General features: G+C 36.4%; 1 protein-coding gene across 1 annotated transcript; it reads right to left on the reverse strand.

The window, feature by feature from the left end:
* Nucleotides 1-596: 596 nt before the first annotated feature.
* Nucleotides 597-19,305, reverse strand: LOC114633265 (zinc finger protein 501-like). Its single transcript, XM_028781862.1, has 5 exons — nt 19,194-19,305; nt 18,317-18,375; nt 6,396-6,509; nt 4,626-4,752; nt 597-3,773 (listed from the first exon to the last, which is right to left on the reverse strand). The coding sequence occupies exons 3-5, from the start codon at nt 6,423-6,425 to the stop codon at nt 2,560-2,562; spliced, it is 1,371 nt and encodes a 456-aa protein (XP_028637695.1). The 5' UTR covers nt 6,426-6,509; nt 18,317-18,375; nt 19,194-19,305; the 3' UTR covers nt 597-2,559.
* Nucleotides 19,306-19,601: the final 296 nt, after the last annotated feature.

Consider the following 19,601-nt stretch of genomic DNA (forward strand, 5'->3'; position numbering starts at 1 on the left):
TATCACATTTTAGAATGTCTACTCCAGCTTTTCTTCAGTCCATTTGCTTAGAAAACCTTTTTCTAGTCCTTTACTCTGAGATAATGTCTATCTATTTTGCTGGGACGTGTTTGTATGCAGCAGAATAATGGATCCTGTTTTGGCATCCAGTCTGTAAACCTGTTTCTTTTTATTGGTGAATTGAGACCATTGATGCTGAGAGGTAACAATGACCCATGATTGTTAGTTCCAGTTATTTTGATGGTTGTTGTAGTATTCAGTGTGTGTGCGTGTGCGTGTGCGTGTGTGTGTGTTTCTCTTCTTTTGGTTTTACTGTGAGATGATTATTTTCTTGTGTTTTCCTGGGTGTAGTTACCCTCTTTGTGTTGGAGTTTACCTTTTAGTGTCCTCTGTAGAGCTGGAGTAGTAAAAAAATATTGTATAAATGTGGTTTGGTCATAGAATATATTGGATATATTGGTTTCTCCATGTATTGTGATTGAAATTTTTTCTTTCAATTGACAAATTGATCAGTTAGCTATTCATATAGTACAACTGGTTAATAGCCAGAATGTAGAATAAAATAGAGAAAAAGTAACAAAGTAAACAAATGATAATTAAATTAAAGAATATGTGAATGATTTTCATGTATCTTGGTAAAAAGGAATTCAAAAGGACAATAAGTACACATTAAACATGCTCCATTCTGTCATGAATAAAATGCACATCTCCTAGGCAGGGAGATTTCCACTATGCCTACTCATTGTCCATACACAAGGTCCTCAAAACTGACAAATACTGCCAACAATGAAACAAAAGAAAAGCAGAGATACACTGTCAGTGGTAATGCAACTTATTGTAGCCATCATGCAAGTCAATGTGCAGTTTTCAAACAACCAAACAAGCAAAAAATTAACTAAAACTCAAATACATCATACAGGTAGTTGCTTATGAAATGACAAACTGAAATACATTCTTCCAATAATGAATGACTCACTGACCAGCATGCGTAAGAACAGCAACAGAAGATGTAAAACAGAAGAATACATATATGACATGTGAATACTTACACAGTATAATATTCTCATTCAACCATGGAAACACAAATGACAAGTAAGTTTTTCTTATGTAAATATTCTAAACAATTTGTTTTTAACAAATCAAACCATCCCTACAACCTAGAAAAAGTAATGTGAAGATGATATGAAAATTTGAGAAAGCATCCAAATATGCAAAAAAAAATCAATATTAAAATTATAGTAGTGAAAATTACTGAGTTTTGGCTGAGGAAGACAACAGAAGATATTAATGGAAAGGCAGTCCAAACAGAGTTTTAAATCCTGTGATTGTAGTAAGCAATTCTTATCAAGATTCTGTTGGCATCATTTGTGAAAACGGAAAACTTGACCACAAAACAAGTAGAATTTGGAGAAACTACCCAAACCTTCAAAACCGTCAAAGAGATAAAAACCTAAACAAAGAAGAATGAATTTCCCCAAATTAACATTACATTAAAATTATAATGAAAATCATTTCCTACTGCTGAGGACACAAAAGATATATGAAAAGAATAGTGACATAATCAGTGACATGCAGTTTAGTAAATTATAATTTCCCCTATCATTACTTTTTAATATAGAAAGTCAATTACATTAACATTAGGAAAATCTGGCAATTATTCATGATAAATTACTGCAGAATCAATTATGGAGAGACAAAGACAACTGCTATGTTGAAACTTAAAACCAGCATATGATACAGATTATAAATGGACACTTGGAGCAAACTGCATATCAGTAGGCATATCTATAGGATAAAGAGCATCCTATCTTAGTGGCTCAGTTTGTTAAGCCCTCTTTTAAGAAGTATAACTTGTCTGAGTTTCTTCATTTGAGTTAAACATACAGAATATTAATATTTTGAGGTGTATTACCTGCCTTAATCAGTTTCCCTTTGCAATGGATTATTTCAGTCTCCAGGAAACTGCTACACAACACCACATTCTTCTGGCTTTCCCATTTTGTCTTCATTATTGAATATTGAGGGGAGAACTGGTGAACACTTTTAATGAACTATTTCCTTCACTGTCACGTTTTCAGAGTTTCTCTCAGAACAAATGCTGGGATATATTTTAATATCTGAACATTAACCAAAGGGGTTCACAAATTTCTTATGTTGATAATAATTCTCTAGTGTCAAGTGTTGGAAAGAATACTACTTGGATAAAGCACATGGCACATTTTTTTTTCCAGTGGTAACACTTTCTGTGCTATCAATGTCCAGATACTTCCTTAGACCTGAGAGTCAGGTAAAGACATGTCCTCATACATTGCATTTCTGAGATTTTTCTCCTGTATGTATTCTTTGATGTATTCAAGAGATAAGCCAACAGTAAAGGATTTGTACGTTTACTACAGTTGTAAGTTGTCATTTCTATATATTGTCTCTGTTGAGCTCTAAGATGATCTTCCTTGTTAAATGATTTTCCTCTTACTTCATTTGTAAAGTTTCTCTACTGTTTGCATTATCTGATGAGTGTTAAGATTGTTTCTGGCTAAAAAGTTTATGATATTCATATTTCTAAAGTTTTACTCCTCCATGAATTCCCTGATGAATACTAAGACTGCACTTGTGGGTAAAGCATTGGTCACATTCACTACATTTGTAAGGTTTCTCTCTTGTATGAATTCTCTTATGATTTCTAAGATCACTTTTGTTGGTAAAGCATTTGTCACATTCAGTACATTTGTAAGGTTTCTCTCCTGTATGAATTCTCTGATGAATAAGAAGACTGCATTTTTGGGTAAAGCACTTGTCACATTCAGTACATTTGTAAGGTTTCTCTCCTGAATGTAGTCTCTGATGAATACTAAGACTGCATTTGTGGGTAAAGCATTTGTCACATTCACTACATTTGTAAGGTTTCTCTCCTGTATGAATTCTCTGATGACTTTTAAGATCACCTTTGTTAGAAAAGCATTTGTCACATTCAGTACATTTGTAAGGTTTCACTCCAGTATGAATTATCTGATGAATAATAAGGCTGCATTTCTGGGTAAAGCATTTGTCACACTCAGTACATTTGTAAGGTTTCTCTCCTGTATGAATTCTCTGATGACTTCTAAGATTGCCTTTCTGGGTAAAAGATTTGTCACATTCTCCACATTTGTAAGGTTTCTCTCCTGAATGTATTCTCTGATGAGTTCTAAGATGATATTTGTTGGTAAAGCATTTGTCACACTCACAACATTTATAAGGTTTCTCTCCTGTATGAATTTTCTGATGAATTCTAAGATCACTTTTGATGGTAAAGCATTTGTTACATTCACTACATTTGTAAGGTTTCTCTCCTGTATGCATTCTCTGATGTCTTCTAAGATCACCTTTCTGGATGAAGCATTTGTCACATTCATTACATTTGTAAGGTTTCTTTCCACTATTGGTTTGTCTGAGCATGAGGTTTTGTTTAGAGTTAAAAACCTCATCATCTTTCTTTTCTATGTGGATTTCTTGATTTAGACTAATTCTAGAACACAAATTTAAACATTTTACACAGTTTTTATATTTGGAAAGTTCTCTGTTGTTTCCAGTTTCATGTCTCTTGAGGTTTGATGATTCAACAGGTGTATCCCTGAGGTTAGTTTTGTAAGGTGTACTCTGGGTGGATTCATGAATGATTTTAACAAGCTCATGACATTTATAAGACTTCTCTTGGATATTCATATGCTCGTGGACAATATGCTGTACATCTTGATCCAAGAAGTTCTCATATTTATGACATATGCAATGATTCTCTGAAAAAGTTGCAATTAGAGATGACAGGGATTAGTGAATGAGTAAGACAATATCCCATGTTTCCTGAAATTTTCTAAGGTAAATTAGCCATTCTCAAGGACAGAGCTCTCAAGAGAGGTCTTTCTGGTTTCACAATCATTACATAGATGCTGAGAACAACCTCAAAACTCATCTAAATCAAATGACAGGAAATGTCCTTTGAATTCTATTTAAACACTGTGCATTGCAGAAGGTAAGAAAGATAGGTGATGGAGCATTAAAGACTTTGAAAAAGGAACTTTCTGAGGATCACATAAAGTTTCTCTATTTTCTTGGTTTGTGACAGAGTGATAATGTATAGCTTTGGTTAGCTAGGAATTCATTAAGCAAACCACATTAACATGGAACTTATGATATAAAAACCATGCTGTAACAGTAATAAACATAGAGACCACAAGTCAATAAGTAAATAAATAAGCAAAATCCCAATTCTCAGAACCAACAGTTCTTTATTTAGAACTTTCTGCATTTTTAAATTCACAAACAAGTGAGAACTTTAATGTAAACAGTAAAACTAGTTTATTCCAATTATTACAGGTGTGGCAATATATTTTCTTGTTCTGAATATTTAATTGTTTTTAAACTTGGATGTTTTAATTAAAAGTAGATGCGATGTTTGGAGAGATTACACTGAATACAACAATGGTTCCTCTTGCAAAGAATGGAGAGAAATGTAAAGGAAACACAATGAAGAAGATATGTTGTTAATCAGAATTTCCCTAATTCTGGGAGTCTCTAGATACGTCAGAGAGTTTCCACAGGAGGTTAATTCAAAGAATGAATCAGGAATTCTACAAGAAGAGTATTCTTACCCACAAAAAAGAGATTGTTGTAATTCTCCAACATCACATCCATGTACAGTGCCCTCTGAGCATGGTCAAGACTTTCCCATTCCTCCTGTGAGAAGTCCACAGCCACATCCTTGAATGTTAACTGATCCTGTAATAGAAAATTATCTGTTTATCATGTGCTTCTGGACAAAAGTATTTTCCTAGGTACAAAAGACCTCAAGAGGTAATTTGTGATAAAGATGAGTCACAGCAAATATTCAAGGATAAACGTCTTCTAGAAGTCTTGTAGAAATATGTCAGAAGTTAAGTATTGCTGCTCTCATTTAGCAATGTTTTGAATGCCATACTATGTTGATTATATTCATAAGGTCTCTCCTCTTCATGAATTTTCTGATTATTTTTTTTTCTTGTCATACAGATATTTCACTTGCTTGGTTAGATTCACACCTAGGTGTTTTATATTATTTGTGACTATTGTGAAGGGGTGATTATTCTTAAGACCTTAAGAATAGGTGAAGGATTTGTTACCATCACTTCATCTGACAATTTGTCACCAGTTTGAATTCCATAATCCAAAGTTGTTCCCCAGCACCCCCATGGAACTACATAACAGATTTTTAATCCCAATTCTTTGAAATCCAATGCTCTCTTCTGAACTCTACAGGATGCAGAAATACAGTGCACATATGCATGCATTCAGGCAAATGTACCAACATACATAAAAGAAAACTGAAATTTAATTTTAATAAAGGATGTTTCCTAAAATAGTCTTAGTCTTTATTTTATTTTTTCTCTGAAACAGGATTACATAATGGAATCATAAACAGCAAACTTTTAGGGAATATAACATACACATGTGAAGTCTACATGTAGGAATGTACCATTATGAATTATAGAGTTGTTATCAACCAGAATCCCAGTGACACATCACAGATGGTCAAGTTACTATGAGTAAAACTGTGCTTCTAAATTCTATAGAAGTCAGCCTTGCTCAACTATGGACATTATATGCAGCTGGGTCTTACCTGACTCTATTCTAAAATACTTAGTTGACATCCTGAGACCTAGGTAAGAATGCTGTACCCTTTCTAGAACAAACAGGTAGATTATGAAAGAATATGATCACTGTGTGACATAAAATGCCAAAAAGAGATATCAGAGTACACAACCCGCATCTCCTCACAAACACTTTAGTGTTATGGTAAGAGAAAGCTACTTACTCCTTCCATCATCTGTGCCTCTAGGGACCTGAAATATTTACTATTAGGATTCAAGACTGTGAACATCTTCTAATTCTACTCTTCCATAAATTCTACCCTTCTATATTTTGCTCAGTGATGTCAGTGTCCATGTATTTGCAGGAGTACACTCACAGAGCTGTTTCTGGAAACCTGACTATTCCTGAAATGCAATTTATGTGGCAAAGAAGACTTTCCTTCTCCACTAATATTAAAGTACACAAGTCCATCCTATGTAGAAATTAGCCATCAACATATTCTTTGAACATCATTTACAATACAATCTCTTTTAGAACTTCAGGTCTTCAGTTCTTGGAAATTTATGTCCTCACAGTATAAAATCCAGTGACAATACAATGGGACATGCCTGTGCTTGTCCCATTAGAAGTGAAAGATCTCAAGATTTAATTTTGATCACTGGAGAAGAACAAAGATAAATCACAGAAAACAAACACTTTGTATAACATTACAAGAGGTAAAGAACTAAAATTTTGAATGGTTTAAATAATAAAAGGAATTTTCAAAAAAAGCAAAATGTGGACAAGGCACTGACCTGGGAAGCATTTACCAGAGAAGCATCCATTCTTCTTATTGTTCTTCTCCAAGTTTCTGTGTCAGAAATACTGACTGGAATAACTATTCACATCAAGGTTTTCAAAATTAAGAGCTAAAATAAATACAACCCTGTTATGGACAATGCACATAAAAAGACACAAAAGCAAAAATGATACCAGAAATCTTACCAATATTCCTACAGACAGGAGAGCATAAGATGATATATTAATGTGACAAGAAAAATGACTACAATCTGAGGCTTTTTTTCTATCCTCTGCAGGCACTAGGCACAAACAAAGAACACCTTTATATCTGCTACAAAACACTACTATTCAGGACCAAACTACTATTACTGCAAACTTGTCATTCAAAGACTTGAGTTCGGGCAAATGGCTAGTGGGTACTATGATGGATGCCTAGCATTAATGGAGTTTGATTAGCCATCACACTAGAATATAATATCTGACCCTTTGGTGTAGGACCCCCAAGGGCTGCTATGCCCTGGCTGAGCCTTTCCGTATGCTGCTGTCTACTAAGTAACATTCTGTGGTTCCTCTAGGATCAAAACATCCTGACTAAGGCATGGTGCCCCAGAAAGGGAATTTACACTTGATATCCTATTGCCCCCAAGTTGAGTTCCTGTTTTTTCCTGAGTTTATATTTTTCCTTCCCTGGCTTGTTGTATATATATTGAAACTGCTCAGTAAAGGCATTGGCATTCTCTCACAATTAATGACCTGAGTCTGAGTATTTCTTTAATCCCCCAGACCTACGCCCGAGCTCGGTACCTCGGGCAGCACTGGAGCTGTCACTTTGGTTACATTTAATTTCATTCTACTTGGAAGATACTGTACATCTATTTTCCATGTGTCCTGAAGTCTTGGAGTACAGACACACATTCTACCTGTCAAATATGCTTTTCTTAAACTGATAAATTGTCATCAGATCACTTTTTTATCATCCTCTAAGAAGGCTTTAAATTGTCCCTGAGATAAACTGTATATCTCCAATTTATTCTTCCTTTCAATGTGGACCTCTTTTCTAAGTTGCATGCACACCTTTGTGTGAGAATATTGATCAATGAAATCCATTTGAATGCATTTGTAGGTATACTATTCCAGTTCAAGACGCACATATCTTTAAATGGAGTGTCCGTGTGCTAAGTGTACTAAGTCACTGGTCCTTGACCTTTATAATGCTGTGACATTTCAATACAATACCAGGAACTTATGAGTTGATGTATCCACATGTGGCAGTCCTAATTGTAGATTGATTCAGGAGTGGTGTATAGTTCCTAAGACCTTCAGAAATATATGATTATGGTAGACTTAGGTGACCCTGTGAAAGGGTTAGTTGACCCCCTCAAAAGGTCATGACCCTCAGGTTGAGAACTTTTCCAGGCAATGCCAAGGCCGAATTATAAAGACTGGAAAGATCACAGGTCCAAGAAGGAAACTATGACTGATGTACTACAACATGGAGGAATACTGGAATTGCCTTGAAATGCTTCTACTTAAACCATAGCCTCATGCTGCTTGAAAGCTTAATAAATGAGACAAACACAATTTGCAATGCAAATTATCATTTCAGAGACCTCTGAGTACAAAGACTGAAGTGGAAGGAAAGGCTGTAACAGTCAGAGGAAGAGGGGTGAGTTACAGTAACTCCTACTACCATAGACGAGGGTAGTTAGAATTATGAATATATGATACCCTGGGTAGCCACCCCAAACCTCCCTCAAAACATGCATGGACCATAAAGGGGGGGGGGTGAATGGAATGAAAATCTGAGTAGCAAGTCATGGGACAGAGAATCAAGAGAGGGTCTTCCCCAGAGGCTCCATGTGGCACTGAAGGGAGGTTTCATGTACCCATGAGACAAATGCTCATGTCTTCCTCTTTTGTTCAGAACCATGTACCTGCTTAGGTCCCCCAGGCACTAGAGTGAGCATGACTATGAGAATGTCACTCAATGTGTTTGGTTTCAATGTACTTCTCAAAAGAATAGCATGGAAGAGATTGCTGTGTTTGATTTAGGACACAATTAAAACAGAGCCCTTAAACCAACATATTATGCTAATGCAGATGCTGGGTAAGAACATTTTCCTGTATTGTAAATTATTCCACAATTAGGGTGGCTCTTCATAAAACTTAACAACTATGTGCCTAACTTCATCATCAATATGATAAATCTTTTGCCATATTACAATGAACATAGGATATTCAGCACCGTAGGGTCCATGTACACAAACAACTTTATTTATCTTAAACAGGGATCATTCCTAACTCTTCCAATTCCTAATTCTTCCAATATTAACTTAAGATGTCGGCTGTTGTGTCACATATCCAGGCTCCATCTCCACTCTCACGTCAGGACTGACAACACTATGTTTGTTCCTGTACTGTTATCTTGAATACTTTTCAATACCTCCATGTAGGTCTGTGTACATCATGCACCTAGAGCCTATAGCAGGCACAAGAAGGCTGGAATCTGAGTTCTGATGGATAGAAAGTCTCCAGGCAAGTACAGGGAACTGAATCTGGAAACTGCAAACACATGTGCACTTAACCATTGAGCTACATCTCCTGGTCTTAATTATTAACTCTTTACTATAGAGATTTAAGTCAAAGAACAGTGAGCCAGACTTTATGGAGCATGGAGAACCTTTTCTTAAAGTGTCAAATTGAGTGCCAGCTCAGGAAAGAAAATCACATAGAAGTGAGGTGACCAAGACATACTGAAAAGTTTGGCAGCAAGAGACACTGGTTTGGAAAGACTTTTGTCCACAGCTACATGTCTCAGTGCTTAAAAGCATGAAAAGCAGTCAATCTGAAGTAGAATGTAGAAAGATATTAGTAAGTTTATATAGTAATTAATTGTACTGGTCTGGACAGTATAAAGTCTCTAAGCGGGGAGAGAAGCTGATTATAGGAAAGATAAAAAAAAAAAAAGATTCAAGAGACAGGTATGGGAGGGCTGCTTGGTTCATACCATGCCAGCTGTGAGTATATTTCTCATAGCTTTCTTATACTACAGTACCATGGGATACAGTACCATCACAAGCTAACAGAAACGATTTTGTTAAAATGTACAGGAGATATTTGTTCCCATCCCTAAAAACCTCTGTTCCTTCCACCAAGCTGAAAAGGATCTCCAGTCCCTAACCTTGAGCCTCAAGTGCACCTCTTCTTATCATTTCATACCTCAGCAGGCAGGAAATCTGCCAACAGGCTCTGCCCTGTCTTGACTCTGCTAGGCAGGTAGACTTTCTCTCTCTCTCTTTTTTTCTCTGCTTCAGAGAAGTGGCAAAATGGTTCTCCACAATTAATGAAAGAGACTCAAAGATAACATAATTATTCAATATAACAAACTTGTCTCTGTGCAGAGACTAAAGTAGTGACAAAGCTTTGTTCACCTAATAGAAACAAACAACCATCAAACAAACAAACAAAATGACTATGTATTAGAACAAGAGATAAAAAGGGGGTACTCCAATGTCATCAATGACACCAGCATTATATTATGCAGTGCTGTGAAAAGTAATACACAAATAAATCAGAATTGAAGATTAAATGATCACTTGTTAGAAACTAGTGAATAAGTTAATCTGAGGAACACTAGAAAGTGATTATATAAAGCTGGATTTACTTGAATGCCCAAAGCAGGAAAGCTCAAACAATTATATGCAAAGAAAAATCAGAGAGCAGGTTCGAGGAACTACACAGACACAGAGACTGTCTCTAAATTCCATGGAAATGGAAACAGAGATGAGTTAACACCAGAGCATAAGACTCTTTCACCACCTACAAACTAATCAATGGAACACACCAAATATGTACACACAAGTGAGAGAAGAAAAATGATCATGCCAATATACACATAGAAACCCTGTGGTAAAATATGACATTTGCTGAGTATAAAAGCTTCCAAGAGTGTGAGAACATAAAGACAAAGAGAAGCACAGCTAAAGCAAACACTCCAAAAAAAAAAAAACTGTAACTCTTCATAACTCTTCTCCTCTAATTGGAACTAACTCAAAACAGTCCATCAGTGAGTACACATTTCAAGAAGGCCAGAGAAAAATTTAAAGGGGACAATATAGGAGAGTTCGAAAGCAAGTGAACCTTCTTGAGAAAACAAAACAACAACCATAACAACACCCAACCCCCCCAAAACAAAAAACCTCAGATCAGACTACTCATACTATCTACAAATATCTTGGACTCCCTGGTGGTAGCATTCATAGTCTCAAAAACTGCTATGTAGACTGGGATGAGAAGCAGAACTGTCAATGTCCATACCTAAATTTGGATCCTGTTTGCTACAATCTCAATTTTTCAGGCAAAACATACCCATAGCTGTGATAGTAGCAAGACTGTTTTGTGGGTAACAGAAGGCTTTCTGGCTCAATCTCAGGAGAGCCCTACCAGGTGTGTGTTGGGGGGAACAGTTGGGGAGGGGAGGGACAGAGAACAGATTACAGAGAGAACCTGGACAAATGCCAATGTTATGAAGATAACAGGACTTAGAAGAGAATTCACTACTGACATTTCCTACAAGTTCAAAAGTGTTGAATCACACTCATAGCGAGTGTGTTGCTGCTTTCAGTCTGGATCAAAGAAACTTTATTTCAGTAGGCAAAGGCTATTTCAGAGACTCAAAGCTAATCAAATACTGAGAACATCTGATTGCCTACTGTACAACCTAATATAGGAAACCCATATTACCACATCTAAGAGTATTCTCAGAGAAATTTTCCAGAACCATTAATAAAATACAAGCTGACAAAACCAAATTCATGTCCTCTTTCTACTGTCACCTGAGCCCCACCTCACACCTTACACAATCCTAACACACTTGGATCCCTTGCTTACAGTCTCCTCTCTGTTCAACATCCAGGGCTCTGAGGCGATTCACAGGTAAGAATTTTGCCCTAACCTATAGTACATCTAATAACTGTAAAAAGAGTGTGGCCTGATACATGCTCACTTTTCCAGACTCTAAGCTGCAATATTAAGAACCAAATATATAAAACAACATTTTTGAACGTGGTATTTGCAGATACATATAAGTCCCAGAAAGTTAACGGGACAAAAAAAGTTTCCTCAGTAACAGTTAACAACCATAGCTGTATAGCTTGCTAAGATATACTTCCTTATTCAATCAAATCTACAGTGGCTACTTATGTGATGATCTAAAAAGCTCTCTAGGGATGCCACACGATGAGAGGAAAGGCTATTCTCCTGAATGGGCAACTCGTAAAGCAGGAAAGTGAGAAATAATGGATGAAGTTAAAGTTCAGCATCTTTGTAATTGCCACAATGTCCAAGAGCACCACGTTTTCAGACAACAGATAAGGCAAATCTTCTAGCACACCATGCTCTAACATCAGGATAAGCCCTAATTCACGTGATCTATTATCTTCTGACAGAGTTAAAACAGCCACAGCAGAATTTCAGACCCCCATATTCTGAAGAGCCACAGCAAAGAACTGATCACACTCTTGGTCCTGTTACTGCCTGTTTCCCATCATTGCAGCCCCTCTACCTTGAGAAGTTCCATGGCTGCCTCTATGCCTTCCACCCTTGCCTTGTTCAATGGTAACTTTGCCAGGCCACCCAAAGGGGTCATGCTTGTGTGATATGAGCATGCTCATTTTACCATGGGACTCAGAGCTCTGATCAAATTTCAACAGACATAACTGATCTGGTTTCCATATCTCTTACATGATTTTCATCGCACAACCAATTCCATGGAACCTGTTGTGCCTAAAGGAAAATACACTGTACAATATTAAGCCAGCTCAAATGCCAGCCTGGGTTAAAGGTATCATCACACCACTACCAGAGATATTATAGGAAACTCTTGACATTGGAAGAGGCAGAGGAAGTTTTCTTCAGAAATGTAGCTCACACACATAAAGCTAAGCATGAAGTGAACCCAAACCCAGTAAGTATAAAAACTGTGAATATGGAGATGCGAAGAACATTACTGAACTGGGTAACTGGAGATGAGGAAGATGTGGTGAATTTGATCAAACACATGATGCAAACATAAATAAAATTCCCCAAACTGCCAGAAGCCAAGTAGAAGAAGCTAAAAACTAGCAGGTGATCTTATTTAGAGGGTTCCACCATGGACTGTAAACTTAGGACAGATTCGCTCCTTTAGGCAAGGCCAAGGAAATTACACTTGAGGAAAGATTCCTGCTATTAATATGCCTTTCCTGTTGGTAAAAATATATATAATAATCTCTAGGTATTAACTCACCCTTATGAGCAGATTTGTGCTTAACAAGGAAGATGTACTGTCACTATAGTGATGCTATGTAGACAAATAGATGATTGCTTAATTTTTAATGATGATCCTATAAGAATTCCTAAAATTATATTAGTAATTATTAAAATCTTTTAAAATAGGACTGCTATTAAGTCCTGTCTGATGTCAAAACTGCAATGAGTACTTGACCAGTCTTCAAGTGTCATCAGTTAATTCCTTCTGAGATAGAAAGCAGGAACACATTCCAAGAGACTGTAAAACAATTAACCACAGGTCATAAAAAGGGAACTAGAAATTTACTCTAGGTTCAAGGACAGAGTATAAAATATTGACTGTGCTTATCTATATGGAATTTCAATGTCAACTTAGTTATGCTCTTTAACTCTCCATGAACCTAGAGAACTAGTGACAGAAAATGAATGTTTAACTAGATAATTACACTAATTGGATATGCATGTAAACATCTCTGTTGTAAACTTATTCAATTCTAGTGAACTTTGTGTGTGTGTGTGTGTGTATATAAAGATGCTTGGATAAACCATGTGACATATTCTCACTGAAAGAGTACAAAAGACTATGAAAGAACGATTGATGGCATTTGGAGCAAGGGCATTGTTACATCACAGCAGAAGGAGAGAGCAAGATTAGAAGAGAGCAGAGAACTTTTTTAGAGAAAGCTTTGGAGAACATTTTAGAGAGCAAGAGAAAAACTTTTTACAGATAACTTACAAATAAAGGCTAAAATCACTTTTCAAATTATACCTTTTTCTTCCTGTGACTTCAACTAACAAGCTGGGAGTTAGAATCAAACAATTTCTGTAAAGATAGAACAAAGGCTACTTTACTTAATCCCCCACTGTTTTACTGTGAGGTGATAAATGCAAGAGACTAAAGTTTTCTTGGCCTCAGAGGAACTCAGACAAGCAGGTCAGTTACCACAGGAAAGTCACTTAGACTTAAGACAGGTAAATGTATTCAAACAGCAACCCTAATATCTCCCAAGACCAAGTTTTTCCCTGGCCAGCACTCTTCTCCTCTTCTGCTACCTTTGAAACAGAACCAGAAAGGAGAACAGTCAGGGCTGGTCCCCAGCACAAAACAATAAAAACCAATACATATCACTGACTTGACATTTATTCCTTAAGTTTGGCCATTTGAAATCACTTATTCAGGCTCCACACTTACTCTCACACTAGCAGAAAAACCTCTAAACTCTTACCTGTACTGTTAACTTGAATCATTATATAATACCTCCAAATTATTTACTGTTTCTTTTTCTTAAGATTTATGAATTTTAATTTGCTATGTATGGGTGTTTGCCTGGAGGTAGGACAGTGCATTTCTTACTTGCTATACCTGCAGTACCCATAAGAGGACAATGGATCCTTTAGAACCTGAGTTACAGAAGACTGTAAAGTCACCATGCATATACTTGGAACTGAGCCTAGAAACTGGATGAACAACTGTTCTTAACTGCTGAGCCACCTCTACAGCACTTGGTTAATTGTTCCTTAATTAGCTATTGTAGACACTCAAATCAATGAACAGTGAGAGAATTCATGGATTACTGAAGAAACTTTCTTAGAATATAACCCTGAGTGCCAGCCAGCTCATAAAAGATACAGACACACAAAAATGAGGTGACACAGAAACACTGAGAAATTTTGGCAATAAGAGGTGCTGGTTGTAAAAAGCATTTGTCCATAATTATGTGGTTTCTGGCTTCTGGCATAAGAACAAGTCACTCTGAAACAGTATATAGAAAGATATTAGTAAGGTTGTGTAGAAAATGATAGAATAAGGTCTCAAAGATATTTTAATGAGTCAAGGCAACAGACTTGTTTCTGTGAAGGGACCAAAAAAAAAAAATCTGAGGATCCATTTTTCACCTAATCCAAACTAAAAATGTGAATCCCCAAGTAAGGGAACTAGAGCTGAACAGGGAACATCGTAATGTATGCTAGGGACATCAATGATACGTTATGGAGTGCTGTGGAAAGTCAAATACACACACACACACACACACAAGTATTGAAGAAGAAAGGACAACCTCTTAGAAACAAGTGAACAATTCAATCTTCTACACTACAAACCTAGGAAAGGCATTAAGCAGTACTGAGACTTAAGTAGTAAACAACTGCTCTAAGGATGTCTGAGAGATGGGCAGATTCACCAAAGAAGGCTTCTTTCCTTTAAACAAATTTTATACTAATACCGCACAAGAAGAATATTGTCTCAAACTCAAATAAAAAGAACACTAGAAATCATCATAGCTTTACCTCAACACCCAAAAAGCAGTTAAGTCCAAACAAATATACACAAAGAAAAATCAAAGGATGTTGCCAAGGATGTACAGAGACAAAGAGATTGTCTCTAAATTACATGAGAATGGAATACAAGCAGATTTAATGCCAAGAATATAAGACTCTTTTAGCACCTAAGAATTAATCAGTGTTAAGACACAAATATGTAGATTCAAAAGAAACATGACCATGACAATAGATCCCTGAAAAGCCTGTGGCTAAATATCACATATGTCCCTTGTAAAAATATGTCCTCTGAAGAACATGAGAACAAAAGGAATATACCTGTACCCAATGAATACAACGAGACACAAACCTGAACCTAACAATACAAAAGGACAGCTGAAATCAATTCCCTCTAATCAGAACAGAGAAGTGTGTCCTTCACACCCAACACATTTCATCAGTGGGTACACAGTTCATGGACAGAGAAAATTTTAAATGAGACAATATGGGAGAGTAAGAAAGCAAGTGGGCTGCTTATTTAAAAAATAGAATTCTGCAATTTAAAGTTATAAATCCACGAGAAAGCTGACACCTAACAGTATCATAATATGCTACACACCTGACATACAACCTCACCTGTTTTTTGTTTTTTTCCTATACCAATAAGAAGATGCTTAGAATTCAGCAGACCACACACAATGTCTACAAATATATCTTGGACCCTCACAGTGTCAAAAACTGCCATGCCGGCTTGGGCAAGGGGCCATGTTAAAAATGGCCATACCCACATTTGGATCTGTGTGCTATAATCTCAATCTGCAAGGCAAGGTATGCCCAACGGTGTCATCGTGTCAATGATTTTGTGGGTAACAGAAGGTTTTCTGATTCTGAGGCCAGCCCCACAGAAGGAAATATGCAGAAACAAAAGCCAGTGATTGGAAAGATCGTAAGTCCTAGAAGGGCTTGACATTATCTACGTGTTCAACTACTCAAGCAGCCTTTGTATGGTTCTGTTCACACCATAGCCTGGTACTACTTTCAGCCTTGGTCCAAGAAACTGTGCTTTCAGTGGGCAACAGTTATGTAAGAAGGAGACTCAACTGCTCAAATACTGAGAACCATTGACTTCGTACTGCCTATGCTATAATGGAAATTCCATACCCTCCACATCTAAATTTCAAAGAATATTATAGTAGAGAAAAGAAAAGATTTCAAGAGCTGGAAGATGGGGAGGTGGCACATAAAAAACAGACTTGCTATAGGACATGACAATTGAAATTATGGACATGTGACATCCTGGCTACCTGGCCCAATCCTGGACAAAAATCATTCATGAAATATGTGGAAGACAACTGGGAAGAAAACATTTCTAACCCAACATGGGACAGAGGATGACAAAGGGCTAACGCTGTAAGTGAACAGAGCAATGCAATAAATAAATATCACCATTTGTTAATTATAAAAAGCAAACAATTTATACAAATAGGATGTTAAAGGAGATAAATGTCTATTTGGAGGAAGAATTTTTTATCATCTATAAAACCACACAATTAGAAAAGTCTTACACTATATTATTGCTTTATGTATTCAATTAAATCTGAACAGTAAACAAAGAAGAAATAGTTTTTTAAAAAACTAACCAAAAACAAGACAGACCTTTAAAATGGAAACTTAAATGCATTGAAGAAATAAAGAATGACATGGGAAGATGGAAAACATGCACATGGAATTGAATATGTTACGGTGAAAAATCTCAGTGTTGAAGATTTACATGATTAACTTAAAACTCACCGACAAGCTCCCCATGATTTACTTCACAGATATGGTAAAAAAAAGTCCTACAAATATATATGGTGGCACAAAGATCATGAGTATGTTGAGTAACCCCAGAAACATGGAGCCAGCTTGAGTCATAGCATCTGTGATTTTGGATGATATTGCAGATGTACAAGTAAAAAAAAAAGCAGCATGGCAAACACCCAGGCAATAAGAGCAGCAGAGTCTGAAAAAGCCCAAGCATCTAGGATCAACTAAATTTCACCAATGCATCAAAAGTTATGTTACAAAAATAGACAGCTTTATCAACAAGTGCTGTATGGAAAAGTAAATAACATATAAATTAATGAAATCAGGTCAAATTTAATGAATTGGTGAAACTTACAGAGGAACACAAGGAAAAATAAATCCATATACAGACATAGGGGCCTAGTTTCTGAACAGATCACCAACTAACAAGACACACAAGCTAGATCCCACCAACTGGATTGCATGCAATTAAAAACTTGCAGGGAAATTGTAATAACTGAGTGTATGAAGAATCAGCCTAGAGACTAAAGATATCTATCACAAACATTTCATAGTATAATAAACAAATCTGCAGATTTTCCCAAGTTTAAAAATAAAACACAAAGCAAATAATATTGTAATTCCAAAAAGTGAAAGAAAAAAAAAAACAGTTGAAAGAGCCAAAATTTAATAGTACATGCTCAAAACATTTAGTCACAAAGAAATGCACGTTTCATGTACACCATGATCTTCTTCCTGTCTAGCCAGTGTCCACACTCAAGGTCCCAAACAATAACAAAAATTGGAGACAATGTAGGAAGGAGAACACAGAGAAACAGTGTCATAGGAATTCAACTCACCGAAGCCACCAGCCAAGCAGTGTGCAACTTTGTGAAGGACCAAACAAGAACCTAGAGAAAATACTACTCAAGTTTCTCAAGGAATGAAATATACTGCAAAATATCAATGAAATACAAAGAAACCCAGAAAGAGGAAAAAAATGTCATAAAGAAAAATGAACAAAGTGGTTTTAGGTGTTTCTATATTCCTTCAGTAATTTTGTGAATGAACATAGATACTATTCCCCAAACCAAACATGAAAATGAGATACAGCTTCTAAAGAAAAACAAAAACACACTAAACTCAAAATATATACTTTCTATGAAAATATTTACTTCAAATGTAAGGATACAAAGGGTTAGAGTGAAGAAATATTTTGTAAAGATTTGCTGTGAAGAAGGTTGGTCACAACTGTGGCAGGTAAGAGGAAAAGCCAGACATATCAACACACAAAACAAAGTTTATTAACAAAGGATCAAATGTTCCATTTCTAGAAAGCTATTTATCAACACACAAATTTTAGAAAACAATGTCCAAATACATGAAACAATCAATGACAGAACTGTAGGAAGCAGATAGACAGTGATACAGGAAGCTTCATGTCAACTATTGAGAAAGATAACCATGAACAACACAGAAAACTAATGATACCTAGCAGGGATGCAGAGAATCATGCACACAACAGTAAAAGATGCTCAATCTTCTCAAACTTCAACCAGCATGCACTACTGTGACCATATCTTAGAAATAGAACAAGTCTACTAACCTAGGAAAGATCAATGTTTCAGAAGTGTCTTCTCCAAGAATTCCATTGTCCTGGAATGCCTACATCAACAGTAGATAGAGAACAGAAAAATACATTAAAAACATGTGAATACTGACTCACCACTTGCATGTTCTCATTCAAACGGGTGAAGAAATATAAAAACATGTTTGTGTTTTATGAAGATTGTAAGAAATTGGTACCAAGATCCTATAGGTATGTTTTATGTAAAGAAAATCTTCCTAAAATTTTTAAAATTGAAGAGCCATAAGACTTCAAAAATTTTGAGAGGCGGGGGATACCCAGAGGTGACTTCAAAATATACAACAATTAAAGCTACATAAACCATGTATTGTTAACATAAAGACAGACTACAGAGTTATCAGTGGAAGGCAGTGTAGCTGTAACTTTATAGTCTTCACAGATATTAACCAAATCTTATCAAAATCCTGCTGGCATTATTTTAGGAAATGGAGAAATTAACCATAAAAGATAAGAGAACTTAAAAAAATCTACAAAATGCTCCAAAACTCGAAGAGCAGGAAAGACTAAGAGGCAACAACTGATCTGACTAAACAGAATACTAAAGCTATAATAATGAAAATATTTAGATTGATAAGAAGATATGATCAGTGATGTGAATGAGAAGGGGACAGCACCCTTCACATACAAAACCAAATTAAATTACATTTATCTCTTTATATTAATTCTCACATAGAGAGTCTTCTAATACCTACAATGGGAATATTCTGATGTTATTGTCTGTGAAATTGTCCAGAAATATTTGGAATGAAATAGAATCTGGCAAAAGGAATCTCATGTCCTCTTTGTACTGGGACTTGTGCCCCTCCTCATCCCTTCCTCCATCCCTCTAGCATACCTGGATCCTTTGCTATAGTTTCCTCTCTTCACCATCCAGGGCTCTCAGACTCACAGGTGAGCAGCACTGACTGAGTAGTGGGCCCTTGCATATGGAAAAAATTCATCAGAAAGCACTCAGAACTTTTCATGGAACAAAAATAAATGATGCCTCCAACAGGATAAACATGAGGGAGAGAGAAAATATCACAAATAAGAATGGCATTGCTGGGCATAGGTGGAAGAAGAGATCCTTGACCTCATGAAGGCTGGACGCCCCAGGGGGTAGGAATTTGAGGGTGGGGAGGTGGGAGTTGGGGGGTAGGTAGGGGTTACATCCGCAGAGAAGGAGGAGGCGGGATGAGGGGATAGGGGGTTCCTGGGTGGGTGGGGGATGGGGTAAGGGGACAACATATGAAATGTAAATAAA

The sequence above is a fragment of the Grammomys surdaster genome, unplaced genomic scaffold (genome assembly GCF_004785775.1).
Source record: "Grammomys surdaster isolate TR1022 unplaced genomic scaffold, NIH_TR_1.0 572, whole genome shotgun sequence".
Classification (NCBI taxonomy): Eukaryota; Metazoa; Chordata; class Mammalia; order Rodentia; family Muridae; genus Grammomys; species Grammomys surdaster.